This window comes from Zosterops lateralis (assembly GCF_965231275.1).
Source record: "Zosterops lateralis genome assembly, chromosome: 17".
Taxonomy (NCBI): domain Eukaryota; kingdom Metazoa; phylum Chordata; class Aves; order Passeriformes; family Zosteropidae; genus Zosterops; species Zosterops lateralis.
This window is the reverse complement of record NC_139777.1, coordinates 9,957,920-9,985,545: the sequence shown is the minus strand read 5'-3', so window position 1 is coordinate 9,985,545 and position 27,626 is coordinate 9,957,920. Positions and strand designations below refer to the sequence as shown.

The 27,626-nt window shown below is 51.3% G+C and overlaps 1 protein-coding gene across 8 annotated transcripts in view; it reads left to right on the top strand.

Moving 5' to 3' along the window:
• Positions 1-848: 848 nt before the first annotated feature.
• Positions 849-27,626, top strand: part of OSBP2 (oxysterol binding protein 2) — a 94,026-nt gene continuing 67,248 nt past the window's right edge. For 4 of the 8 annotated variants that reach the window (XM_083874253.1, XM_083874252.1, XM_083874251.1 and 1 more), the window contains exons 1-3: positions 849-1,167; positions 8,571-8,648; positions 26,510-26,718. In XM_083874253.1, the coding sequence (XP_083730379.1) occupies positions 902-1,167; positions 8,571-8,648; positions 26,510-26,718 (553 nt within the window). In that variant the 5' untranslated portion in view covers positions 849-901. Of the gene's footprint in view, positions 1,168-8,570; positions 8,649-25,170; positions 25,188-26,509; positions 26,719-27,626 lie in introns of those variants that run through there. The other 4 variants (XM_083874256.1, XM_083874255.1, XM_083874254.1 and 1 more) reach the window with 2 other exon arrangements.

Genomic DNA, 27,626 nt, shown 5'->3' with positions numbered 1-27,626 from the left:
GCAGGAGCTCAGCCCAGAGCAGCGCACGGAGTGTCCTTCATCCTCAGAGCTGCCTAGCCCGGATCCCGAGGCTTGGAGCCCAGTGCTCCCTCTGGAGAATTCCCAGGGCTGGGAGAGCCTCTTGAGCCCCTGGCACGGCTGGGACAGTGTGTGAAGGTGATGGGTGAGGATAATGGGATCAGGGGGATCAGAGTGGATCAGCCAGATGAGTGAGACGTGATCTGTGATGAGGGGGGTGGGAATGAAGCGGAGAGGATAAAGTGGGAAGAAGGAAGGGGAAAGGGGAAAGGGGAAGAGAAAAAGGGAAGAGGGAATGAGGAAGGGAAGAAAAAGGCTGGGAAGAGAAAGGGGAATGGGGAAAGGGAAGAACCTTCAGCAGACATGGGGACACTTGGCCGGGCAGCACCTACCACAGGCCTCCACACTCCCTGCAGACAGGTACCTCCTCGGGCACAAAATCCAGGCCCGTGTGCTGCTGGAGGGAGCAGGTGAGCGGGACAGTGGGGTGGGGCTTCTCGTCCCAGCAGGGCAGGCAGCACCGAGGAGGACTTTTTGCGGGAAGATTGACATGGAACAATTTTCAACCTCCCCCGGCTGCAGCCCCCCAGCACGAAATGGCGGCGGGGGGTCAAAATGGCGGGGGAGGGGCGAGGGCGGTGCGCGCTATTCCCGCCCCGCCGCCGGGGGGCGCTCGCCCCCTCCCCTCCCCTCCCCTCCCCTCCCCTCCCCTCCCCTCCCCTCCCCTCCCCTCCCCTCCCCTCCCCTCCCCTCCCCTCCCCTCCCCTCCCCTCCCCTCCCCTCCCCGTGGCGGTCACGTGGCGGCGGCGCCGCCCCCGGTCGGTGCGGACGGGCCGGGGCCGCCCCGGGAGCGGCGGAGCCTCGGCCGGGCCCCGCGGGGTCTATGGGGAAGGCGGCCGCGCTCTGCGGCGGCGGCACCCGCGGGCTGGTCTCGCTCCTCAGCGCCGTGCCCTGCCTGGCCTGCCACGAGCTGCCGGCCATGAGCGCCGAGCCGGGCGGCCGCGGCGGCGGGGGCCCTGCGGGGGGCCCTCCCGCTGCCCCCCCGGGCTCCGACACCTACAAGGGCTGGCTCTTCAAGTGGACCAACTACCTGAAGGGCTACCAGCGCCGCTGGTTCGTGCTCAGCAATGGGCTGCTCAGCTACTACAGGTACCGGGGCCGGGCGGGGGACGGAGCGCGGGGGCTGCGCTGTCGCACAGCGAAAATCGCCTCGTATCGCTTAGTTTGGGCTTTTCCCCCTCTTTTAAAGCCAAACTCGGGCTTTGATCCTGCAGACCGCGGCGGGGCCCCGGGATGATGGAGCGCCCTGGATCTCCCATCCTTCTCTCTCCCCATCCCTCCGCTCCTGCTGCAGCAGCTCCGGCTGCCCAAATCAGAACCTTCCGGCCAAAAACCCCAAACCCTCCTCCCTCAGCCGTGTAACCTGCTCTGCTGTACCCTGCCAGAGCCTCGGGAACCTTTCCCCAGCAGTGCGGTGGCGGTGCAGGGATGGCCTGGGCTGTTGGGCTGGGAATGTTGTGCTGGGAATGCTGGGCTGGGAATGCTGGAGGGAGCCCCGGCAGGGCCTGCGGGCCGTGCCCGCTCCCCGCGCTCTCTGCCGCGGGGGATTGTGCAGACGGGCCGTGGGCTCGGCCAGAGCGTGTCAGACACCCCCAGGCTCCATCCAGAACGGTGTCATCGCTGTAGCTTCTCCTGTGCTGTTCCTCTCACTTGAGCGGTGAGAATACAAACGTGGATGTTGGTGTTTTCATCCTCCAGGAAGGTGATACTGTCTATAGCAGGAGTGTGGAACCAGAGGAGCTTTAAGTCCCTTCCCACCCAGACCATTCAGAGGTTCTGTGATTTGGGTCGTGTTTATTCTTGTCACTTGGAACACGAGCGTTCTGTCACCCTCGGTGTTGTGCAGCCGATGTTGGTTGTACTTCAGGACACGGAAACAATCCTGGATATTAGAGATGGTTGAGCTTTATAAAATAGTCAGTCTTTAAAGTGCCAAACCCCCTGAGACAGGAATTCTCTGTAAAGGTTATGTCAAAGCTGTTTTTCCTCCCGACATAAAGTTCATCAGCTGATTTCCTCTCAGCTCCAGCTGCTGACACATAGCCTGAAGCAGATCCCGGAGCTCCAGCTCCCTGTCAGGTGTGAATATAAACTCTTGGAGCTCAGAGAGAGACTTTGGTCCTGGGCTCAGACCACAGCTGGTAACAGTGCAGAGGGTAAATGATTTGTTTATCTACTTGCAGTTGTTGAAAACCCTCAAAGAACTTAAGCCAAGCAACCTACCCCCCCCCAAAAAATGTAATTACCTCTCAGTAATTCAGCTAATTTATTGTAATCCTTTCTGGAATGCCTTAACTCTGCTCAAAAAAGCTGTTGGAGTTTAACACCCCACTTGTAACCATGTCAGAATATTATTTTTACGTGTTGATGCCAAGCCTGTCATGAGTGAACAAGTAGTTTTCTTCAACAATTATTTTAGATGGGAACAACCAGGTTTATTTTAAGACCATTTGATCTGTTTTAGGCTGAAACAACAAACAGAAACACCCAAGAAAATTATTCTGAGCAGCATGTGAAGGAGTTGAAACTTTGTGAAGCTTTCAGGCAGGGCAGACGTTCAGCAGCTGCTTGGGAAAAGGGATGCTGGAGGGTTTTGTGCTTCTTTTCATCACTGGACTTGATGACAACTGAGTTAATTTGGTTGTGAGTCAGGAATACAAAAATACAGTGCAGAACACGCAGTGAAGTCTTTCTTAAGTGGAGAAAAGCCTCCATGATACTCTTCAAAACCAGCACTCTGAAGTAGTGGCTGTGTCAGCTTGAATTGCTCATCTGGGAGCGCTCCTGGGAGACAGTCTGGGGTAAAAACTGGCAGTTCTGTTTTGATACGAATTCTAGCTCCGTGACAGGAGCCAGGCAGGTGTCAGGCTGCTGCCTGTTCACTGATAAAGAGCATATATCTATATTTGTCTATCTATATATATTCTATAGAGGTCTCTGGCATTCTGAGAGTCACGGGTTTTGCTTTCTGCTGGCTCTTTGTGCTCATCCCAGCTCAGCAGGTCCACACCAGAAGTCTCCTTCCCTGCCCTTGTGGGTGAACTGCTGCGCTCTCCTTCTGTTGTCACCTTTTTAGCTGCACAGCCCGCCTGATTTAGCTTTAGCTGCTCAGGAGTAGCTTTGTAGAAACTTCATTTTGCTTGTCTGCTAAAACCATCTAAATTGCCCCGTGGCGCCCAAGCCTCCTCCTTGCGTGGATTGATTTCATTCCAGGTTGAAGCTTTTTGTTCCATTTGGATTTCCTGCCACTCGCTCTTTATCTTTAAACCCCAGCCTGTCACGTTGCCTGGGAGGATTTTGGTTTGCAGGGCTGAGCTGCTGGAATCCCGGGTGTCCCCTTGGTGTCCCTGGTGGTGCTGGTGCGTGGGTGGGTGCTGTGCCATCCTTTGGAGCTGTTCTGAGGGGTTTGCTCCAGCAGCCACGTGTGACGCTTGTTTGCTGCCCAGTTGGTTTCACAGGGACGGTTTGCTGAATTAAAGCTTCTAATTACAGCATTTTTTCCCAAATGGAGCATTTAAAGCCTCCTGTAGCTTTGCTAAATTGATGAAGACATCAAGTCTTGCTGCCAGAGAAACTTCATGTGCTTTTGCTTTGTATTCCCTGCTCTAAACCTGTGAAAAATAACAACTGCTGAGGAATTCTTGAGGAGTTCCTGTGCAGTACCATCCTCTGGAGTGCGGTGTGTGGGTTTAGGAAGTTCCTAAATCCACAGCAATATGGACCATTTTACTTGCCCTCGACTGTTCCTCCTAGGTTGTTTTTGACCAAGTTTTTTGGCTGATTCAGTGATGCCGGCGTGGGCAGGCAGTTTGGGGATGCAGGACTAGTCTGCTTGACTTGCTAATGATCCAAACTCTCTCTCTGAACTCCTCTTGCAGGCTGCCAATCAGATTTATCATAATCTATAATTAGCGGCTCTGTATGGGAGAATCTAATCACCTTGAACAGATAAGTGTTTTCAAGGAGATTAGAGAGGATCTTCAGGTGAGTATTAATTCATTGAAGATTTGCGTTGGCTCATGTGACCATGGATGCTCCAAGAGTGTTGTGTTCTCCAAGCAGTTCCTTGACCTTTCTTAGAGCTCTGGGATGTGTTGGCTCCTCTGTTGGATGGGCTGGAGCTGGGTACCTGTCGGTTGGCTGTCTGGAGAGCCTTCAGCAGGACTTCCTCTGGGCATGGGGTGTAATGATGAAAGCAGTGACAAATGGAGAGAGGAAAACCATGTCATTGTTAGGAAGGGAAAGGCTTCTCCATCAAGCAGCATTAACTCCCCTCTTAGAGCAGTGATGAGTGCCTGGGGCACTTCAGCTATCTTGTCTGGGTCATCCTGCAGCTCATTTCCCTGGAAAAGCCTTATTTCACAGGGCAGCATTCTTCATCAGCTCTATTATCCAGCAGTTAACTCTTGGTTGGCATCATAAGGGCTTGAGCACAACCCAGAGGTTTTTTTCCTGTTTCTTGTGCTGAGACTCCACTGAAAGCTGAGGAGGGGAGTTCAGGAAGGAGCTTGAAAACCACTGCTGGTGGTAGAGATGTGGAGGGATTGAGGGAGCCTAGGAGAGACCTCTGGGAACGTTTGATTTGAGTGTTCCCCCAGCACTGCCAAGGTCACCACTGACCATTGTCCCCAAGTGCCACATCTGCATGGCTGTTAAATCCCTTCAGGGATGGGGACTCCAGCATTGCCCTGGGCAGCTGTGTCACCCTGACCACCCTTTCCATGAAAAAATATTCCAAATATCCAACCTGAGTCTCCCCTGGCCCAGCTTGAGGCCGTTCCCTCTCCTCCTGTCCCTGTTCCCTGGGAGGAGACCCTGACCCCCCCCTGCTGTCCCCTCCTGTCAGGGAGTTGTGCAAAGCCATGAGGTCCCTGTTGAGCCCCTCCAGCTCCCTCGGCTGCTCCTCATCACTTGTGCTCCAGCCCCCAAAATCTCCAAGATAGGAGTTTGCGGAGCTTCTCCAGGCCCCTCTTCCAGTTTTGGACCACCCTCGGAGGGGAAAACTTTTCCTTGCATTTAGCTCCTACCTGATAGAATGAGGCAACATGCTCTCCTGGAATGTTTTTTGTCACACCCTGTCCTTCTGCAGACAAATCCTGGAGTGTTTGTCTCTCTTTGGGTGCTGGAGTGCGCAGGTTTCCAGGGCAGCTCTGCAGCTCCTGGTGACTTTGAGCTACTTGTTTTTAAACAGTGATGAATAATTGGTGTTCCCAGTCAGCGTGTTTTCCCATGGCACTCTCTGGATCCATATGGTGCTTTGCTGTTCCTCCTTGTTATTTGCCCATTCTGGAGGCAGCTCCTTGCTGTGCTTTGTCCCTGGGGACACGGTGCTGCCACAGCTCTGTGGGGACACTGCATGTCCACATCACATTTGAGGGGTGCCGTGGGGTGGGGGGAATGATGCTCTTTGAGCTGCTGGTTCCAGGCTGGATTGCTCTGCTCCCAGTTTAGTGCTGTGGAGGAGGCTGGGCTCGCTTAAGTCCAAACAGCAACTGCTGCTGACTCTGCAGGAGGGCGTGAGACACGGATCTTATCCTTAAAGGTGGTTCAGTCATGGCTTGGTTATTAGTGCTGGGTGAAGGGATTTACAGCTGTTGCCTTGTTCTGTTTGCTGGTTGCAAACTCTGACAAGAGCCATGAACCATCTTTCTGCTTTATTTCTATCCAAATCATCTTCATTTGGCTAGATGGGATTGATGTCATCCCTTATCTCATCCCTGCAAATGTTCCAGGCCAAGTTGGACAGGGCTTGGAGCAGCCTCGTCTTGTGGAGATATCCCTGTCCATGGCAGGGGAGTGGAACCTCTAAGATCCCTTCCCACCCAAACCATTCCATGATTCTACAGCGGACAAATTCTCAATTTGATGTAATTGTAAAAGAAATAACTGGTTTGTCTTGTGCAGAACTAAACTTGAAGGGGGCACAGCTCTCTGGACTTGTGTGGAAGCACAGCAGCCTGTGCTGCTGTTTGGATTTTGGTGACGTGGGGATCCCTCTGGTAGCTTGGCTCACGTGGCAGTTTTCACTCCTGGAGCTGTTTGCAGGTATGGAGAGTGTTTATGGTCTCAGCTGCCTGGGTCCTTACTTGAGTGAGGTGCCTGTTACCCCTTTCTGGTGTTGCCTGGACCAGCTTCCATTGCTGGAACATACACTGTTTGTAGTTCTGCTTTGCTGTCTCAGGCAAGGGCAGGGGGTCACTATCCAGCCCTGCATCTCTCCCACACGCTGCCGGAGCTCCCTCAGCTCTGCTGGAGTGGGACAGCAGGGGCTGTGCTGACCTTTAGGAGCAGATGTTGGTGTGGACTGGCTCCTGCTCCAGGATATCCATGGCTGTGCTCACCCCTGGAAAACCCTTGCCAGCCCTTGGTCCGTCTGCTATCATATTGCTCCAGGAGCAGGACGGCTGTCCTTTGCCTGCAGAGGTGACTGGCATCACCTGCCTCTTCCTGCAGCTCCCTTGCTTGTCTTTTTCCAGGGAAATATGTATTCAGCTCTGACTTGGCTTGCTCCAATTACAGGTTTAAGTTGGTGCTTGTATGGCCTGTCATCCTCTGTACCCACAGTGAGTCACTGGGGAAGGAGCTGATCCTTCTTGTCAGGAGTATTGTGAGGAACCTGCTTTGCTTTACCATGCAGTATCCCTTGTATCCTGCCTCTTTTTCCCCTGAAAAGGAGTTTCTAATCAGTGCAATGTGCTCTGAACTCACCTCTGAACGACAATGACGTTCGTTATCTGTAGGTTGAGTTGTGCTGCAGCAGGTCAGACTACTGAGCTTCTCTGTATTTCATACACTGCTTGTGTATCAATTGTTGTAGCTGGGTAACTCAGCCTGGTAATTTTAGGTGCCTGAAGTGTTATCAGGGATATCAGAGCCCTCTGCTCCCTGTAGGTCTGTTCAGCTGATGGCCAACAGCTCAGGTTGTCACCCTGAAATGTGAGTTGTCCCAGCTTGCTGTCAGGAGGGCAGGCAGCATCCTGGAGATTTATCCCTAAATAAGATAGTGCTTCCAAACCTGAGCTAACTGGAGGTGTTAAATATCTCTTCAGGTCTTCATTATACTGTTCAGTTATTGTAGCAGTTGCTACAGCACCGTGTCAGGGATCTTTCTACACTTTGCATCAGCCTTTGTTTAGTTTCGATCAAAAAGCTTGTTTAATAATTAATGACATAATATTCCCTGCCTGCTGCAGGCTGGGCAGGCAGAGCTGAAGCTGGATGAAAACAGAGCTGGATGTGTGTGTGGTGCTGGGGCAGTGGCTGCTGACTCACAGCCGTGTGTGCAGAGCCCTGGGCTGCAAACGGATCAACGGTTGGAATTAAACATGCAGATGGGAAGCGTGGGACTGCGTGTTAGTGGAGCTCTGCGATGAAAGCAGAACAAATGGGAGCAAATCTCCTCTTTGGTCCCCTTCCAGGCACTTGGGATTCGTTTCCCTCTCTGCAAGCCAGGGCTCCTGGCAGGGCTGTTTGTACCTGCCTGTGCTGTCCCCAGGTGATGCTGCTCCTCGCTGTGAGCATCGCCGTGGGGTTGGAGCTGCTCACAGGTCACACGTTGTGACACGGGCACTGATGGAGCTGCTGCTGTGTCAGCACTGTTGACAGTGGCCAAACCCGTTGTCACCTCTGTTTTCCCTGCCCTTCCTTTCACACCAAGCTGTGTTAGTATCTACTTTCCTGGCTTTTTTTTTTTTTTTATCTAACTCTTCAAGGCTATTTCTGCTTTGAATCACGACCGGATAGATATATGTCCCTGCAGTGACTCAGGGGGAGGTGCTTCACTCCCTAAAAATAGTCTTAATTCTCCAAATCTTTCTGGATGAGAGTACTGTCTGGGCACGCGTGGCTGTTTAAAGCAGCTTCTGCAATGCATTTGGGGGAAAATATGGTAAAGTGGAAGTCAGTGCCTTTCTCTTTTCCTTCTTTAACACAAAACAGTGATTCTTAATCTGTTATTAATAGCTAGAGCAGGTTTCTTCTAGGAACTTTATAAGAAACAGAGCAGGAAAATGTTGTCCTTGGGGCCTTCTGGTTGTGTATTGCTGTTGTGAGTAAAATCTTCTCACTTCAGGCTGGTTGGTTGGCACAGACAACTAAACTCTATGGCTGGGTGGGCTCTCAACAGTGAACTCTCCTTTCCATGGCACAGCCGTGGATGTGACAGCAGGGCTGGGTAGCCTGGATGGGAGCAATGCTCCTTTGGGGAGGCATTCCTGGTGCTGGTGGTGTTCAGGTCCCTGGCTTAGTTCCCTCAGGGATGCTCCCACAGACGTGGGGTAGTGTGTGCTGTGTTCCAGCCGTCCCGTGTTGCTGTTCCCAGCTGACTTGGTGCTTTGTGCCTGTCACTCACCCCAGCACAGAATTAGAATATTTGTCACAGCAGCAAATATCCATGGCAACTAATTCCCCAGCTCTGGAAATCTTCACGATTTTTGAAGTTTCTCTTTTCCTGTGAAATGCACAGGGGTGGTTCCACAAACTTTTTTTTTCAGGTCTTCTGCAACTGTCAGGAGTGGTCGCTCTTCTTGGAAGCGCTTGAAAAATACACCGGTCCCAGTTCGGAAGATGGGGTGAGTTTGGGTGGATTTGGCTGGAGCATGGACATGGGTGACTGGGATGTGCAGTGGGATACAGACATGCCCCTCTTCTCCAGGACTACGCAGGAGTGGAGACCACAAGATTAAAGAAGCAGGCTTTTGTCTTTGAGATGTGGAGATGCTGTGCAGCATGTGGGGGGTGGCAGCTGTGCCCACAACTTGTGGGCAGTCAATGAAGTTGTGTCAGAGAGGTTTAGGTTGGATTTTAGGAAAAGCTTCATCCCCCAGAGGGTGCTGGCACTGCCCAGGCTCCCCAGGGAATGGGCACGGCCCCGAGGCTGCCAGAGCTCCAGGAGCCTTTGGACAGCATTGCCAGGGGTGCCCAGGGTGGGATTGTTGGGGTGTCTGGGCAGGGACAGGGGTTGGATTGGTGATCCCTGTGAGTCCTTTCCAGCTCAGGAGATTCCGTGATTTTGTGTTAAATTTCAGCCTTTGGTTTGAAGCCCTTTTTGGAGGGCTCAGTCTGGGAGCGCTTGTGTGGTGCCTGGTATCAGGGCTGTGTTCTCCAGCAGCCCCATTTGTTCTTGGAAAACAGAGACCTTCCATCTTTCCTGTTTCCAAGCATGCACGTTCCTGTGACTGATGCTGGATGCTGTTTATCCGCCGTTTATTATTCCCAAGTTGCCACTGCAGTGTTTCCCAGCAGGGCCGGTGGAGCAGAAGGCACTGCAGGTTTATAGTGTGTGGCCAGGTGGAACTCCTCCATGGCTTTATTTTATCCCAGCAGAGTTTTCTGTTCCTTGTCAGCTGGGTCTCTGTGGTCTGTGCTGGGGAGAGTCTGCTTGAGGCTCCCTGGCTTTGTATCTCTGCTGGGATGGAATTTGTATAAGCGGCAGGAAGAGAGTGCTCAAACTAAAAGTCATTTTGTGATGGCACAAAGGTGACAGTCATCTTAATACTGCATAATTTACATTTGGCACACATGGCACGCTATCAGCTCCCACTTGGAATTGTACACAACATGCAGAGCTCTCTTTGAGAGCTGGGGTGGTGATGGTGCTCTGGTTAGCTGTATCCTCTCAGACATTGATTAGGAGTGCACATAATTTGATTGGTTTTTGGTAGCTGCGATAAGATCACAGTTCATTAGTTGCAGTATTTGCTGTGTAATGTGGTTATTAACGGGTGAGTGCCCTCACAGCCGGGCTGTGGGTGATGCCAAGTGGAGCAGAGAGGTCACAGGTCTGGATTTCAGAGGGACCGTGACAGGCTGGAGCAACAGGGTGATGAGAAGGAGCCCTGTGATGTTCAGCAGAGGCAAACACCAGCCCTGCCCTGGGGTTGCTGCTGAAGCAGCTTTATAGAACAGCACGTGGGGGCAAGAAGGTGACCAGGAGTGACAGAGGCCAGTGGTGGCTTTGGCTGTGTTAGAAGGGTTGAGGGGAGGGACTGTCCCCTCTGCTCAGCAGAGGAGTGCTCTGGGGTGCACTGTCTGGGCCATCAGTCTGGTTTGGGCCTGCCAGGATGAGACTGGAGCAGAGGAGACAGAGCTCCACAGGCACCACAGCTCTGTGGTGGAGGGTGTGAGAGAGAGGACAAAGCCTGGCTCTGCTCCTGGCAGGGTGAGGCACGGGGCTGGGGGAGCACGTGGGAAATCCTGCATGGACACATGGAAGCATGTTGACTTGGGAGTGAGGACTGAATACTGGGATAGGGATCTGGAGAGGTTGCAGGGAATTCATGGCTATTCCAGCTGTGGATAGGTGGGATCCTGAGCAACCTTGTCTTCATGCAGATGCTCAGAGCAGGAGAATGGACCTGAGGCTTCCTGGAGTGCCCTCCAGACACATCTCATGGACCATTCTATGATTATTTCTGACACTTTTGGTGAGTTTGCCTTCAGCTCTCTGGATGGTAATGGGAAATGAGGAAAAGCCATGTCCTGTCTATGGCTTGTCCTGTAGATGCCAGGGGAGCCCTGGTGATTTCTGTGTCTGAACACTTCAGGCTGTTTCACAGACCATCCTCCACTTCCATAGCACTCTGAATTGAGGAAGGAGCCACCCGACACTGGGACAGCCTGAGAATTGGCAAGGCAAATTTATGGGATTAAGCTATGCTTTACTCCTCTATCAGGCTTTTTTATCTGTTAAAGCTTATTATAAGAAAAGTGTTTTGCTGGAATACTTGAGGAGGCAAAGACCCAGTGGTGTTTCTGATCCTTTTAGGAGTAGGATTGGCTTAGGAGCTGATGGACAGGAATTTTCCTATTTTTTTTGCCTGTGCAGTCTCTCAGATGTCCCAGCTGGGTGCTGCCCTGGGACTGTTTTCCCAGGAACCTGCATTTTTTTGGGGGTAAACATTGAGTATGTGCTGGGTGAGGCATCTGCCTCTCCTTTTCTGTCCCCTTCCTTTTCACCACAAGGGAAAAAGTAAAAAATTCTGCTTCCAAGTGGAAAAAACCTATGGATGCAAGGTCCTTGGAAATTTAATTTTAAATTTGAAAGTTGACTTGTAGAGGTCTGGAAATTTGTGCTTTGTTGCTCTGTAACAAGCCTATTTCCCCCTCCTTACAGTTGCAGACATCCAGCCTGGAATTGTCACTTGTAAGTACCTTGAGAGGCTGCAGCTCTGTATCCCAACACAGATAAGGTCTGTAATTACTGGATTGGATTGAGTTCTGCTGCACAACTGCAGCCCTAAGGTGCCTTTGCAGTGCAGGAATGAAACCTCTGGCTGCACTTGGCTGATATTGCCCGTTTTTGGAAAGTTGTAGGTTAATTTGTGTGTGCACAAAACACATGCCGTGAGAACGGGATTGATCCCATCAGGATTTTTACAATTGATTTCCAAGTGCACAATAGCTGAACAGGATTAATGGTTGTGAGAATCACATTCTGCAGGCAGTGGAGACTGAGAGCTTTACGGAGGAATCCCTGTGGATGCTGCAGGGAGGCAGTGACGCATTTGTAGGAAGCACTGGGATCATGGCAAGGAGCTTCTCTCTGTCACGAGGCTGCGGTGCCAGGCCTGGGGTGTCACAGAGTCAGGCTGGGGGGGGAACAAAATCTTTATCATAGAATCATGGATAGAGTCAGTCTGGGAGGACGACAGGACCTTAAAATCCATCCTGTTCCACCCCCTGCCCTGGGCAGGGCCACCTTCCACTATCCCAAGCTGCTCCAAGCCCTGTCCAGCCTGGTCTTGGACATTCTCAGGGATCCAGGGGCAGCCACAGCTTCTCTGGACACCCTGTCTCCACCCTCACAAGGTGGAATTCCTTCCCAATATCCCATCCAGCCCTGCCCTCTGGCAGTAGGAAGCCATTCCCTGTGTCCTTTCCCTCCAGGCCTGTGTCCCAAGTTTCTCTGCAGCTCTCTTGAAGCCTCATTAGGCACTGGAAAGGGCTCTCAGGGTTCCCTGGAGCTTTCTCTCCTCCAGGCTGAACAATCCTAATTCTTTCAGCTTTAATGTAGTGAGGTTAATGTTGGCAATTTGGTCCAAGGTGTTTCCACGAGGATTTACAGTTTCTATTGTTTTAGGAAAGATGAATTTTTAAAGTAGCTAAAACACCAATATTAAGTGAGGCGCTACCCTGAAGTGAGGCATCCTCATGGGTACAGAGGGAATTAGAGTTTTGTTTGACATCCTCCAAATATTTCTGCAGTTTTCCATTTGCCTTGTAAAGGAAAGAAGTAGTGATCCCTTTGTCCCATGGGGCAGGTACATAAACTCCACTGTTAGCATTAGGTGTAGCTTTAATTTCCAAGTTCAAAATATATTATTGCCATTCTACCATATAATAGATCATTATACCATCAGGTGTGGTCTTAATTCACAAACTGGTTTATTTATGGTACTGTTGGTTTGATGTAAGCCCAGCAAAGGTCCTTGAAATCCCTGTGTGGGATTAGTGCAGTCCTGTGATGGCAGTTTGTGGGGACACATCCTGCTGCTGCACCTTTATCCCTTAACACAACCTCATGAGAAGTGTTTGTGCCATGCCAGGTCTCTATAAAAAGAATCTGCTCCCATGTGCAAGTGTTGGAGTCGGAACAGCTTAGCTTAAGTGAGCCTGGATGTGATGTGATCCTGCTCCCTCACTTGGGAAAAGTGCATTGTGCTGCTTTTCACTGCTCTGTGCTCCTTAATATCATAGAGTCATGGAATATCCTGAGTTGGAAGGGACCCAGAGGGATCATCGAAGTCCAACTCCTGAAATATGTTCCTATGGGAGAATTCCCTACAGTGGCCTGGCTTCTGTCCCCTCTTACACCATTTTTAAAAATCTCAGATAATATAAAAATAGATACAAAATTGACGGCTTAAACCTGCTTTTCTTCCTGCAGAAGATTAAAGAAGTAAAAATGGGAAGAGAAGGTAAAAAAAAGAAGTTTTCAAGCAGTTTGGTGGATCCTGGGAAGAAAGGAGGAGGATGGTCACAGCTTTATTTGTCCCCTGCGTGAAGTCCTGCTTGGGAAACCAGCTGAGCACTCTGCAGCTCAGCTGGCCTCTTCCTTCTCTCTTGGGACACTTCCCATGTCCTCCCTTGTGTGCTTTGGGCTCCTTTGCTGGAATCTTTCCAGCTGCTGAACCTGCCAGGGTGGGACCCCCCGGGCTGAGGGTCCTGCTGGAGAGATGGGCCATGAGCTGCTTCTTGGAGCCATTCAAGGAGCACATGGATGCAGAGAGAGGCTTCTAGGCCAAGCTTGGCCTTTCATCTGTTCAGAAATTTGTATAAATAGGTGCTCTTCACCATGTGGGAGTTTAAAACTGGAGAGCAGCATTCATCTCCCTGCTGTTGGCTGGAGGAGATGAAAAGCTCTGGAGAGCTGGATTGCTTGTGGTGCTGGCTGCACTTGTGGTGTTTGTTTGTTGTCTCACACCTCACTGGGAGTGTGGATCACTGCACGGATCCTGCTGAGACACGTGGCAAATGTCTCTCTGCTTCTCCTGTTTTCCCTGTTTTCCTGCACTGGCAAAGCACCCAGCCTGTGTGTGGAACCTCTCTGCTTCCTTCCTCGGGTGGGATTTGTCCTGAAGAGCAGCCAAAACCCTGCATTCTGTCCCAGCAGTCTGGTTTTGCAGTTGTTGGATAGGCAGGGGAGGAGGTATTCTGTGGAAGGGAGTGTTGGATGCGGCTCCTACAGAAATGAAAGATGCTGAGGGCTAAAAATAAACCATTCCCAGCCCTACCCCTGTGACGGGAACTGCTGGACATGAGCTCTCAGAGGCTTTTAATGTCCTCTGTGAAGCACCAGGGCCTGGGCTGCACTGGGATTTTGGGACCTCCTGGCACAATCCTGCTGCTTCCCAGGAGCCCGAGGAGCTGAGGGGGTTGTGGAGTTGTCTGGACAAGCAACGTGTAAAATTGGGGTTTTTCTCATGGAAAAACAACAGCTAAAGGGACTCCAAAAGAGCTGGAGAGGGAGTTCAGACAAGGGCCTGGAGGGACAGGACAAGGGGGAATGGCTTAAAGCTGAAAGAGGGTAGATCTAGATTGGGTATTAAAAGGAAATTGTTCCCTGGCAGGGTGGGCAGGCCCTGGCACAGGTTGTCCAGAGAAGTTGTGGCTGCCCCTGGATCCCTGGACACTGGGACTTGGAGCAGCCTGGGATAGTGAAAGATGACCCTGTCCATGGCAGGGAGTGGAACTGGATGAGCTTTAAGGTCCCTTCCAACCCATTCCATTGGGATTCTGTGGATTGCTTGTTTCCCTTTGTGTGTATAGCAGGCTGCTGTGGAAGCCCCTTGGCTTCCCAGGGTGGCTGCTGGAATGGGAAGGAGTAGCTTTGGATATAGTGCTGGTGCTGCTTTTGTGGATGTGGAGCAAAAGAGTGGGATGGCAGCTGGGTGTTCTGGGGTGTTTGAAGGTGTCCTGTACAGGGAGGTGAGGGCCAGGCTTGGCTGCAGCCAGGGGAGCACAAAGGGGTGAGAGTGAAGGGCAGGACTCGGATTGTGCTGAAACAACTGAAACGTTTCTGCATTAAAACCTCTGAGCATTTATTGCACCACACAACTTGTCTTGCAACACAATGCACTGAAATAACACAGAGAGTCTGGTCTGAGCAGTTGGGAAATTGGCTGAAAGCTGCAATTCATCCTTGTCTATGTGTGAGAGCTGTCCCTTTTGGAGGTCATTGACTTTGCCTCCTCTCTTGGCTGTTCCTGGTAACCCACAGTCAATATCTGTACGGTTTTTGCAGAAGATTTGCAGTCCTGAGCACTGATCCCAGAGTATGTCTTGGATTACAGATTTATGGAATGCTTTAGACTGGAAGGGAATTGAAATAGCATCTTGTCCAACCCTGCCACAGGCAGGGATACCTTCCACTGTCCCAGGCTGCTCCAAGCCCCAATGTCCAACCTGGCCTTGGACACTGCCAGGGATCCAGGGGCAGCCACAGCTGCTCTGGGCACCCTGTGCCAGGGCCTGCCCACCCTCCCAGGGATCAGTTCCTTCCTAATATCGCATCCATCTATCCATCTATCCGTGGATAGATGAGGCTCAATACAGAAGGATGTTGTGTCTTGCAGTGAAGCAGTTGGGATGTACCAGGCTTGTCCCCAAGTTGTTGGCTGAGGTCGCTTGGGCACCTACAGGATTTGATCCAAAAGCACCCTTAATTCCAGCCATGGTCCAGTAAGTGGTTAACTCTTGATTTCTGTTTTAAATAAAACTCTTGGTATCTCCAGCATCTGGAATGCCAGCTGCCAACATTTTTTATTTTATGGGTGGTGTTGTAAGGGATGGGAAAGGTCTTGCACTGTGCCACACTGCCCCTTGCACTCACACTGCTGACATGGTTTGCTGCTCTGCTTGCATTTCCCTCTGTTTCCTCAGTTGTTATGGGAAACCTGCTCTTCCCAGGATTGCTGACCTCCATACTCCACAGGAGTGTGTCGTGCAAGGATCAGCTGATTGTTTCCTGGGTAGTGGAGGTCATGGAGGCACCTTGTATGCAATACTCAAAGTCATGCTCCCTCCTCCTGCTCTCAAGTAGTGATTTCCTGCCCTCTGGAATCTGTTCTGGAAGCAGGCAGTTGCCTCCACTGCCCCAGGGAGTAGGATATGCTGAATGTAGAGCTGAGCGTGCATTTGTCACAGAATAAAGTTCTGGGTGGTCACAGGAGGCTGCAGAAGTTGCTGCTGTTGGCTGACATTGGGTGTTTGCCTTGTGGAGAGGCAGCTGCGTGTCCTGTTCAAGGAGAAGATGGAACTGAAGGAACCTCTTCCCATGTCTGCACAGGACACACACCTGAAACCTGCCTCCACATAAATGTGTAGGAAAGTGATTATTGAACTGAGGAGTTCACAGTCAAGGGCTGAGAAGCAACAGTTCAGCTTTTAAATATGAAGTTTTATCATTCTTATGCCTTAAAATAGAGGAAAAATATATTTATGCAACTGTGTGGGCTTTGCATCCTGATATCTGATATATTTCATCCAGAATCTATCTAGATATCTATCCCTAAGAAATACCTCATCCACACAGAGATCCTGGGCTATAATTGAGCATTGTTTGAAAGCTGGCAAGAAGTCAGGATTGTGATGATTTTAGAGTGGTGTTTAAGGTCACAGACTGTAATTCATGTGCTGTCTCTGAGGGAAATTTATTGGGTACTGAAAACATTAACATTGACGGTAACTTGCAGAAAGGAGAGATACTTGCACCATGGAAAAATTCTTGGCAGTGAGCTCTTGTACCCACCCTCAATCTTGGAAAGGTGGGATAAGTCTTGTGCTTGAAGCAAACATGTCCCTAACGTCTGTAGTCTGGAAAACCAGGATTTTTAAAACAGGCTGAATATTGTAGATGAGATAGAAATTGATGGGATAGGAATAAAAATTGCATTTTAATGTTGACTGTGTGTGCCCTGTGCGTTATTATGTCCTTGGCTGTGGTGGTGAGAAAAGATAAACACGAGTTGACTGTGGCTGATCTTTATGCTGATCATTTAACACAATTTGCAAGAGCTGAAGCACCAGTAGAAACTTGAAAGCAGAGGCTGTAATGAGAAAAATTACTGCTTGAGGCTCTCATCTGCTGCACTGCATTTATTTCTTGTGTAATAAAGAGCATTTCTCAAATGAACCTTGTATGTGGTCACTCCTTGTTTGTTCTTGCTTAGAAATGAGCCACCAAGCTCGTGAGTCAGGCCTGGCCCAGGTCTTGGGTTATCCTGCTAGCTGTGGGCGTGATGGGATCTGGACCAGACCTTCCATGACTGATGAGGGATCACTGATGTGATAAACTCAGCAGCACCTGAAACTCTTGTGTGGGCTTTTGTGCTCAGGTCTTGGTGGGGTTTTCCATCTCTGGATCTCTGGCTTTTTAGTTTGGAAACTAAAGAAAACAATGAACTAGGGTGACTGGAGGGCTTCCTCTGGCATTTTTGGAAGCTCCATGTGCAGAGCCTGGCTCCTCACAGCCATTCCCATCTCCATGTGCAGAGCCTGGCTCCCCCCAGCCATTCCCAGCTCCATGTGCAGAGCCTGGCTCCCACAGCCATTCCCATCTCCATGTGCAGAGCCTGGCTCTCCACAGCCATTCCCATCTCCATGTGCAGAGCCTGGCTCCCCACAGCCATTCCCAGCTCCATGTGCAGGGCCTGGCTCCCCACAGCCATTCCCAGCTCCATGTGCAGAGCCTGGCTCCCCCCACCCATTCCCAGCTCCATGTGCAGAGCCTGGCTCCCACAGCCATTCCCAGCTCCATGTGCAGAGCCTGGCTCCCACAGCCATTCCCAGCTCCATGTGCAGAGCCTGGCTCCCCCCACCCATTCCCATCTCCATGTGCAGAGCCTGGCTCCCACAGCCATTCCCATCTCCATGTGCAGAGCCTGGCTCCCACAGCCATTCCCATCTCCATGTGCAGGGCCTGGCTCCCACAGCCATTCCCAGCTCCATGTGCAGAGCCTGGCTCCTCACAGCCATTCCCAGCTCTGTGAGCAGAGCCTGGCTCCCACAGCCATTCCCAGCTCCATGTGCAGAGCCTGGCTCCCACAGCCATTCCCAGCTCCATGTGCAGAGCCTGGCTCCTCACAGCCATTCCCAGCTCTGTGAGCAGAGCCTGGCTCCCACAGCCCTGCTCAGTGGCTTTGCTGAAGCTGCTGAGCGGGTGGTTTGGTTTCTGGGCTGTGAGGGACACCAGTGTCCCTGTGCTGGATTATCTGCAGGCCAGCTGCCACCAGGGACACGCTCTTATCCTGGTAACGTTTGAGATACTTTCCCTATGCAGAGTTCATTTAATTCTGCTCTTGCAGGAAGGAATGGAGTGAAGCCATTTTTGGGGAGCTGCAGTGGTGTTGAGTGGGAGTGAGGCTGAGGTTGTTTGTTTCACACCGGCTCAGGGAGCTGCCCATTCCCTGCAGGGCTGGGAGATGGTGGAGCCCCAAACCAGTGCCTCCAGCAGCTTCTTGGGTGCCCGTGTTTGTAGGGCTGATATCCTTATCAGGCAGGACCACGCTGGCCTCTCCAGAGGTGCAGAGGAGATAGCACAGTGTTTTGGGAGGAGTGAGAGTGCTTGCTAGTAAGTTTTTTAACATTGTGGATTTGGTTGTTTTTTTTTTTTTTTTTCTTTTTTTTTTTTTTTTTTTTTTTTTTAAATTCCAACACAAAGTCTCATTGCCAGCCATATCAGCTGATATCTGGACTATGGCGTAGTTTAATCTCCTGGCCACTGCTGAGGTGTCCTGGCAGAAAACCTGCACCATGCACATGAGAGAGGCAGAAATGTGGTATAAAAGGCAATCACAGAGGTGTACAGCAGGATGAGCTGACTTCAGAGTATCTTTGTTTTTGGGGTGGGAGTCTTGTCTGTGGGAGCACTGCAGAAACAACGTTGAGGAACGAGGGGAAGGGAACTGTGCCTTTTGCTGCGATTCTGATTTTCGCAGGGGAAGTTTTTTGAGGTCTGAGTGCATTTTTGCAGATTTTACACAGGTTTTCAGGAAACAAGCCCCTGTACTTGGCACCCAGCTCGGGTATGTTGTATATTGGGAAGAGTTTGCTCCATGCTCCTCAGCCACCCACCAGTTCAACTTCGATTTTGTTTAGGAAAAGAGGTGAGGGGTAGCCTGGGTGTTGTTTCAGAGCCCTTTCAGCTTGGCAGTGTTGGTTTTCCTGTCCTGAGTGCATCTTACCCCTGTGCACTTCCCCAGCAGGGAGTGTTCTGATGGAACTCTCTCACATTGGAGATGCTTCCGAGCAGGAAGTGCTGCCATTGGCAAAACGTCCCATCCTCCTGGGGTGTTGCATGGAACCTTCCTGGCAGGCAGTGTCAGGTCCTGCACTGTGACTCTGAGGGAATTTGTCTGACAAATTTGCTGTCCTGAGCTCCTCTGGAGGTTTTTTCCCCTCTCTGAAGCACAGAGAGACACGGGCTCTGTGTGAATGATGTGGGGCAGAAGGCGTCTTCCAGGTTTTTCCTTGTCCCTTGGCATTGCAACCAAATAAAGTGGAAAAGCACTGGAGAAAGGAGTGTGAATTCCAGATTGCTGTGCTTATTGCTTACTTACAGAAGAGCTGTATGGCCAAATCTTCCTTAAATCCATGCTTGGGTGGTGTTGCTGAGGCTCTTTGGTGTTGGGTCCCAGTGTGGGCAGGGGTTTGTCTCAGAAAATGGCTTGGGGAGCTACTGGAGAGGTTGTGGGGGAATATTCCCATGATCTGTGGAGGTGGTAAGTACCCGAGCTGTAGACATCCCTCTGGCTGGTGAGGATTGCAGCCTGGATTGCAGCCTGGATTGCATCCCTCTGGCTGACAGGGATTGCAGCCAAGATTGCATCCCTCAGGCTGGTTAGGATTGCAGCCAGGATTGCAGGCTTTCCCTTAACCCTGATCATTCCCAATCCATACCCAATCCTTCCTGCAGCCAGTTGCAGATTAGTTGGCCTTTAAATAGATCTAAATCGTATGTTTTTACAGCAATCTCAGCCCAGCACTTGCCATGTGCTTGTTTGGGGTCAGTTTGTGCTTCCTTGGTTTTGGGGAAGGCAAAAAGAGGAAGCAGAGGGAAAATCTGAGTTGTTTGTCACATGGAGCTTGTGGTTTGTGAGAGCCCTGCTTAACCAGCTGTGATGTGCTGAACTCACTGGGAAAATACCTCTGGAGCCATGCTTCTGTATCTCCTTGGGTATTTGAGTTCTGGGATTGAGTTGTCATAAACTCCCTTGTTCCTTGAACCCAGGGAGAGTAATAACCCCAAGAGGGTTGGTTTCAGTGCTTCATGCCCTGACTTCAGGCGTGTGAGCTCAAATTCAAGTGCTTTTTGGCATTTCTCACGCCTAAAAGGGAAGCAGAGGTTTCACTGGCTTCATACTCCCAAAAACTGAACAAAGGACATGGGAAATCTCAGTTTATTGTGAAATTTGCTTTGGAGCACTTGTGCAGGTGGGCTGGTTGTATCTAACATTTCAGGTGTGGGGTGGAGGTGACAGGGAATTCAAACAGCAGATACGGGCACGGATGCTTTGGAAGTGGGAGCTGAGCCACGAGGGAGCTGAGCCATGAGAGAGCTGTTGTCTGGCACGGGTGACGCTGGGAGGGGGTGGTGGCACAAGAGCCTTTTGTTGGCAGGGAGCAGTGGGGAGTGCAGCTCCTGTCCCTGCACCCTGTGGGAATGCTGTGAGGAATGGGAGAGCTCAGCCTAACCAAGGTAGCTGTGGTAGACTCCGAATTCTGCATGGAAATCCTTGTGCCTTGTGCTGCATCCTGTGGGAAGAGAAAGCTGTGCTGCTCAAGCACAGCAGGGACTCAGGGCTGTGGCATCTCTTGTGCTGCCTCCCACTCTTGGGAAGAAAATAAAACATCGTCCTCAGCTGTTGAATTGTCCAATTCTGCCTGGTTTGCTCCCTGTCCTTGATTCCTCTCCTTCCCTCTGCCTGCAACAGTCCTTGCACCTGACTCCAAAGGGCATTTCCCACTTGGCCACGGGTATAAATATTCCTCTGTGGTTGCAGAGCCCTTAATGTTACAATATTTCCCAGTATGATGAAGAAATGAATTCTGTAAACTGGTTTCTACTTAATCCGTATAAGAAACAATAGAAAAAACAGGTCTTAATCTCTGAGTCTGGAGAGGTCAGTGGTGTAAGAAGCAGTGAGGGTGTCACAGAATCATGGGATAGATTGGAGTGGATAGGACTTTAAATATGATCTTGTTCCAACCCCTGCCATGGGCAGGGACACCTCCCACTGTCCCAGGCTGCTCCAAGCCCCAGTGTCCAACCTGGCCTTGAACACTTCCAGGGATCCAGGGGCAGCCACAGCTTCTTTGGGCACCCTGTTCCAGGGCCTCCCCAGCCTCAGAGGAGAGAATTTCTTTCTAATATCCCATGTAATCCCACCCCTGTCCATGGGAAGCCATTCCCCTTTGTCCCTCTGGGCCCTTGTCCAAAGCCCCTCTCTGTCTGTTTTATGAAGCTGTTTGGTTTGTGCTGTGGGGGGATATGTTTGCTCCTGGCTGTGTTGGATTGGGTTTTGGGTGTGATCTGTAGTTCAGGAGCCTGGGTTTGTAATTCTGTTGAGATCTGACAGCCAAAAAGTGTTTCTGAGCTCCAAATACAGTGTGATGATGGAGCTCCCTGGGAAAGTCCCTCCATGTGTCCCATCTGCCAGCTCCAGGGATGAACCTGGGATTGGTGTCCAGCTCCATCCCATGTGTGAAGTGACAAACATTGCTGTGAGGTCTCTGTACCTCACAACCAGAGACTCAAAACTTATCCCAAACCACAAACAATTTAACTCTCTTCCTGACAGTTTGTGCCTTTTCCTTTTCAAACTCTTCAGATGTTTCTTATTTTCTCCTTGAATTCTGCCTAAGGGAGGAGGAGCTGGGAGCATCCCTGCTGGCTTGGCCCCTGTGCTGTGTTGCCCATCCAGCTGAAGTGTGGGACGTGCAGGAACCTGCCTCATCCTGCAAGGGAGGCTGTTGCTGGATCTACACACACCCCCCAGACCTGGACAGCAAAACTTCCTTGGGAAAGAACTTAAATAATAATGTAAGGCAAGGAAAAACCCCTAAGATTGTGCAGCAACAGCAGATTTGTCTGTAAATACTGTTTAAATTAGGAAATATTTGCTGGGTAAGCAATGTCCACAGAGCTGAGTGGTGCCCTGCAAATGGTCTGATGTGGCTGCTGGTGCCTCCTGCTTGTTCCAGAGCTCCCAGCAGGTTGGAGCACTTGGGGCTGCTTTCCCAAGAGAAGACTGAGCCAGAGGCTGCTCATGAGCTGTTCTGGCTCCTCCTGAGCCATGCTGGATAATGCTGGGGTGAAGTCCCTGGAGTGTGTGGTCTGAGGCTGGGGGTTCACATGAAGCCTCTGAGCCCCTCAGTGCCCAGATTTTACTGGTTGTGGTGTAACAGCAGGGAGTGAAAGCCCAGGGTGAAGGAGAGAAGGAGACACTGGGATAAAGAAGACAAAACCTCCTGAGTCTTTAGGAGTCTCTCCTGCTCATCTTGTTATTCTCTGAGCCTGTCCTGGGGAGGTGGCTGAGTGTGAGCCCTGCAGTGGCACCGGGAAAGAGTGATAAGATGGGAATTCAGTGTTTGAGATGCTATGGACAGGCTGGGAGAGCTGGGGGTGCTCACCTGGAGAACAGAAGGCTCCAGAGAGAGCTCAGAGCCCCTGCCAGGGCCTAAAGGGGCTCCAGGAGAGCTGGAGAGGGACTGGGGACAAGGGCTGGAGGGACAGGACACAGGGAATGGCTTCCCAGTGCCAGAGGGCAGGGCAGGATGGGATATTGGGCAGGAATTGTTCCCTGGGAGGGTGGGCAGGCCCTGGCACAGGGTGCCCAGAGCAGCTGTGGCTGGCCCTGGATCCCTGGCAGTGCCCAAGGCCAGGTTGGACATTGGGGCTTGGAGCAGCCTGGGATAAGGGAAGGTGTCCCTGCCCATGGGACAATGGTCTTTGAAGTTCCTTCCAACCCAAACCGTTCCATGATTCCGTGATGTAGAATCAGGTGGGCTGATTTCTGAGGCAAAGCAGTGGTTTTGAGATAATCAGGGAAATCTGCAGGATGAGAGTGTGGATGTATTTCAGGATATAACTTAAACTGTGTTTGGATTTACCTGTGGAGGTGCCTCAGAACAGGATACTGGAGACTGGACTTGCCAGCTTTGAAGGGGACCCTCAGCTCAGTGTTTGTGTAGCTCCCTGCTGGGTTTTAGGTGGATGATCCAGTTTGGAGACCTGTCCCTCACTGCCCTGAGTGTTTCTGGCTCCCTCATGATGCCAGATGCTCCCAGTCAGGACAGAATGTCACAAGGTCCCTCCAGGTGTCACTCCTGTCCTGCTTGGCTGAACTGGGTCAGCTGTTGAGCTGCCAGGATTGCAGGAATGCTCTTATCCCAGGGTTGGGCTGCTGGGAGCTTCCAGACCTCCTGTGGATGCTCAGGCTGGAATTTTGCTGTGCCTGGGACATGAGGACAGTCTTGATTTCCTGTTGGGTTCCTCTGCCTGATGCTGTCAGAGCTGTCAGACAAGGAGCTGAGTTTTAGGAGGGACAGGGCTACCCAGAATGGTGCAGAGCCTTGCTGGAGGAAAGAAAATTCCAGGAGAAATTCCATGGGCATCCCTTGTGCTTGTTAAGTGTTGGGAGCAGAGTGTGAGCTGGGTTTGTTCATTCCTTGCTGTGTCCTGTTATCTTCCAGCAGAGCCACACAGTTATAATTACAGATTCTGTGTAAGCAGCATCTTCCCAGCATCCAGAGCTCAATCTTTGGCTGTTGGGATATCACCAGAACCACAGCTGTGGAGCTGGCAGGCAAAAACCATTTTATTATCTCCTTTTTCACTTCTTCTCTTTGCTCCGTAGATAAACCTGTCCTGTGAGCTCTTACAGGGAGATTTGTTGTTTATATCCAGGGAAATTTGGTACAGTTGTTAAAAATTGGGAGCATCTTTCTCTTGCACATCAGTGGCATGCTGAGCAGCCTCCTGGAGCTCAAGTGTCCCTTCAGAAGTAGGAAGCAAGTCTTTAAATTATAATTTGCTGCTCTTTCATGGCACTGCAGTGTGTAGCTGCTCTGTCAGGCTGTAGAATCCAAGTCACTGAAAATCAGACTCCAGGAGTTTTAGACTGAAGCCCTTTTAAGGAACTGACGCTGTAAATTGTCTTGTCAAGCTCCCTGTGTTTAGATTTGTGGTGTTAAGGAGCTGTACCAGCCTTTTCAGTCAAAAAAAGGGAGAAATGCTATAAATAATATTTTAAAAAGAAGATCTTTCAAGATTTTTGCAAAACCTGTCATTGTGAGTGGCTGGGATACAAGAGCTGTGCTGGGGTGGTGGGTAGGGTGGGTGATGGAGATGCCAGAATTTTCACCAGTCTGAAATTTCTATGATTCTGTTGAAATAAAAAAGGAAAATATATATTCAGAGCAGCAACATCTGCTAGCTTGGAAAAAATCCATGTGGGAATTGGGACCTGTGCATCCAGAGGAGGTTGGACAGCTGAAATAGGGTCTTGCTGGCATCATGGTAAAAGATATCAATGGTTTTAGAGTAAGGAATCTCCTTTCTGATGATCTTAGCACATCCATAACAGCACTGGTCTTGCCTCAAGCCTGATTTTGTGGATAAGCCGTGGCATCTGTCCATGATTCCTGTCCTTCTCTGTCTGGAGCTGCGTGCCTGGGCTGGGCAGTGTTGCCTTGGGCCGATCACTCAAGGCTTCCCTAGAGCCTCTCCTGGTGCTTTGGGATCTTGCTGCTGGGAAAAGGGACATATTGATGTTGATATGATGGCGTTTGCTGTCCCCTGGCTGGGTGGGTGGGTGCTTTAGTCCTCCCTGTGTTATTTTGGGGTATTTTTTCTCTGTGGTGTGTCCTGGCCAAGACTCTCTCCAAGGCTGTTGTTCCCCCCCAGCCTCCCATGCACAGCTCTAATTCTGGCTCTCCGAGGGCGAATCCCGGTGCTTTTTGCTCCCTCGCAGAGCTAAAAAATCCCAGAGGCTCAGCTGCCTCCACCTCTGTGTGCTCCATGTCCACATTTAACCTCCCTCAGCCAGGTGCTCTCCAGATGCAGCTCTCTGATTGCTGCGGGAAGGGAGAACCGGGAAATCTGCCGGGATCACGTTATGCAAGAGCCGAGTGCGAGCGGTGAATAAGCAGATCCAGCTGACCACGAGGGCTCTGAAGGGCACCTCTGCTTCTTTCCCCGTGTGTGGACACTGGAGATTGCTGTTGGCTCCAGGCTGGGTCAGGTGCCTGCCTCGTGTGTGGGTGCTGATTGATAGGAAATGATTTCCCATGCAGATTGGCACGGGAAGGGAGAGCAGCATCCCAGTTTCCTTGGGTGGGAGAGTGAGGCTGTTTGAACGTCTGCAGTTGATTTAGTGCAGTCACCTTGGAGACCTTTCCTTTGTGGAGAAGAGAAAATTGTTTTAGCAGCTCTCTCAAGGTGGGAAGGGATCCCTCCTGGGAGCACAGTACGTGCTGCTGTTTGAAGTGATGACTTGGGAATGAAAATTGGGGCTTGATTCCTTAGGGACCAACTCCCCCCTGCAAAAAGTGTAACCACACTGTGCACTGGGTCTGAACTTACCCTGTGGTGCTGAGAGACACGAACTGTAAGTCTGTAGAGGACGCACCAGGGGGATTTCATGTCTTCATGTCAAGCTCTGGGGTAAAAGCAGTGTCGGGGCTGAGCATGGGAGAGATGTCCTTGAGATGTTTGGGGGGGTTGGGTATTTGAGTTCCTGGTAAGGCAGAGTGGCTTCTTCTGTGTAACAAGTGACCTCAGGTATTGGGTTGGCAGTGGGTACCCCTGGATTGCTACCTGTTCTTCCCTGGGAGGGACTGTGTCTCCATCCCATAGTGAACTTCATCACCAACACTTTCTGAGAGCATCTCTAGGCTGTGCCTGTAAAACCTCCCTGCTCTGATGTTCTTGAGGAATTACAGAGTCATTGAGGTTGGAAAAACCCTCTGAGATCATTGAGGTCAACTGTTAATTGCCACTGGCAAGGCCACCATTAATCCATGTCCCCAAGTGCCACATCTGCATGGCTGTTAAATCCCTCCAGGGATGGGGACTCCCCCACTGCCCTGGGTAGCTGTGCCAGAGCCTGACCACCCTTCCCATAAAGAAATATTCCCAATATCCACCCTGAGCCTCCCCTGGCCCAGCCTGAGGCCGTTCCCTCTCCTCCTGTCCCTGTTCCCTGGGAGCAGAGCCCAACCCCTCCGGCTGTCCCCTCCTGTCAGGGAGTTGTGCAGAGCCACAAGGTCCCCCCTGAGCCTCCTTTTCTCCAGGCTCAGCCCCTTTCCCAGCTCCCTCAACCTCTCCTGGGGCTGCAGCCCCTTCCCCAGCTCTGTTCCCTTCCCTGGACACGCTCCAGCCCCTCCAGGTCTCTCTTGCCAGGAGGGTCCCAGAGCTGCCAGAGGGTCCCTGGAGGCTGTGCCAGCACAGGGGACAGGCACTGCCCTGCTCCTGCTGCCACCCCAGGGCTGGGGGGGCTGGGACATACAAGGTCTAAGCACATTTGGACAAAAACAGTGGTGGAAGGGAGAGGGTATAAATAGCCACAAAATGCTGGATTCTGGAGGTGGGACCACTGAGAGAAGGGAGAAAAGCAGCGGTGGAAATGAGATGAGAAAGCCAGTGTTGTGTAGTTGGTAAATTTGCAGCCAGAAGCAGTGGACACAGTGGGATGTGAATGTGTAAGGAATGATGGGGTGTTGCTCCTCCAAGGGAAGAACTTCATCTAAACACATCAGCCTGTCCTTGTTTCTCTGTTTGAGGACCTTTCCTAGCTTTAGTGGATTGGGTGTAAGTGCTGCCAGCTCGGGATGTCTCCACAGGTCTGTGCTGTGCAGGAGGGTGCCTTGGAGGTGTTTTGGGGTCAGGTGGAGGGGCACTGACACTCCCTTGTCATCTGTTCCCGTGCAGGACACAGGCAGAGATGGCCCACACGTGCCGGGGCACCATCAACCTGTCCACGGCCCACATTGACACGGAGGACTCGTGCAACATCGTGCTGTCCAACGGGGGCAGGACCTACCACCTGAAGGCCAACTCGGAGGTGGAGAGGCAGCGCTGGGTCACGGCCCTGGAGCTGGCCAAGGCCAAGGCCATCCGCATGAGGAACAACCAGTCAGGTACGGGACAGCCCCTGGGGCCAGAGCTCCAGACTCCTCCTGGTCACCCAGCCCTCTGTGCTTGGGAAATGGTGCACAGCACACCCAGATAGGGTTTCACACATACCTGGGAGTTGCTGATGGTCTCCCAGGGACACAAAGGGTTGGATACGGCCCTGCTGCACCCATTGTCGTCTGAGGTGCCTGGGCAGCTCTGAGCAGGTCTTTAATGCCCTGGGAATGGCTGTAAATTGTGGAGAGACAGTAACAATGAGCTAATGATGCTGCTAATGATGATGAAAGGCAGAATGAAGTGCCTTTCTCCCGGAGACTTTGTGCTGGGAATGTGATCAGGGGCCTGAGCACCACAAGGGTGGTGTTCCATAGCTTGGGGAGGTTTGGTGGATGAATGACACAGATTTTTAGTTGAGCTGTTTCTGTGTGTACCTCTCCTTCTGCCCCTTTGTTGTGGTGTTTATTAGAGTAGGTTTGGGACAGCTACACTTTGTAAAGCTATGAGAGCCCTGTGCCTGGTCCCCAGCTCCTCCCAGGGTGACATTGTTCTGCTCTGTAATGGGTCAGTCAGGCTTGACAAACAGAATATTTTAAAAATATTTCAATGATTCTGTGAGTCGGTATTTCAATGTTTATAACTATTCTGGGATTAACATTGGGTTTTCTTCTAGAAGCAAGCACAGCTTCAAGCTGCAGTAAACAAACTTCAGAAATGGAAAAGAGAAGGCTCCAGGGAGAGCTCAGAGCCCCTTCCAGGGCCTAAAGGAGCTCCAGGAGAGATGGAGAGGGACTTGGGACAGGAGTTCCAGGACAGGGAACGGCTTCCCACTGCCAGAGGGCAGGGATGGATGGGATATTGGGAAGGAATTGTCCCCTGGGAGGGTGGGCAGGCCCTGGCACAGGGTGCCCAGAGC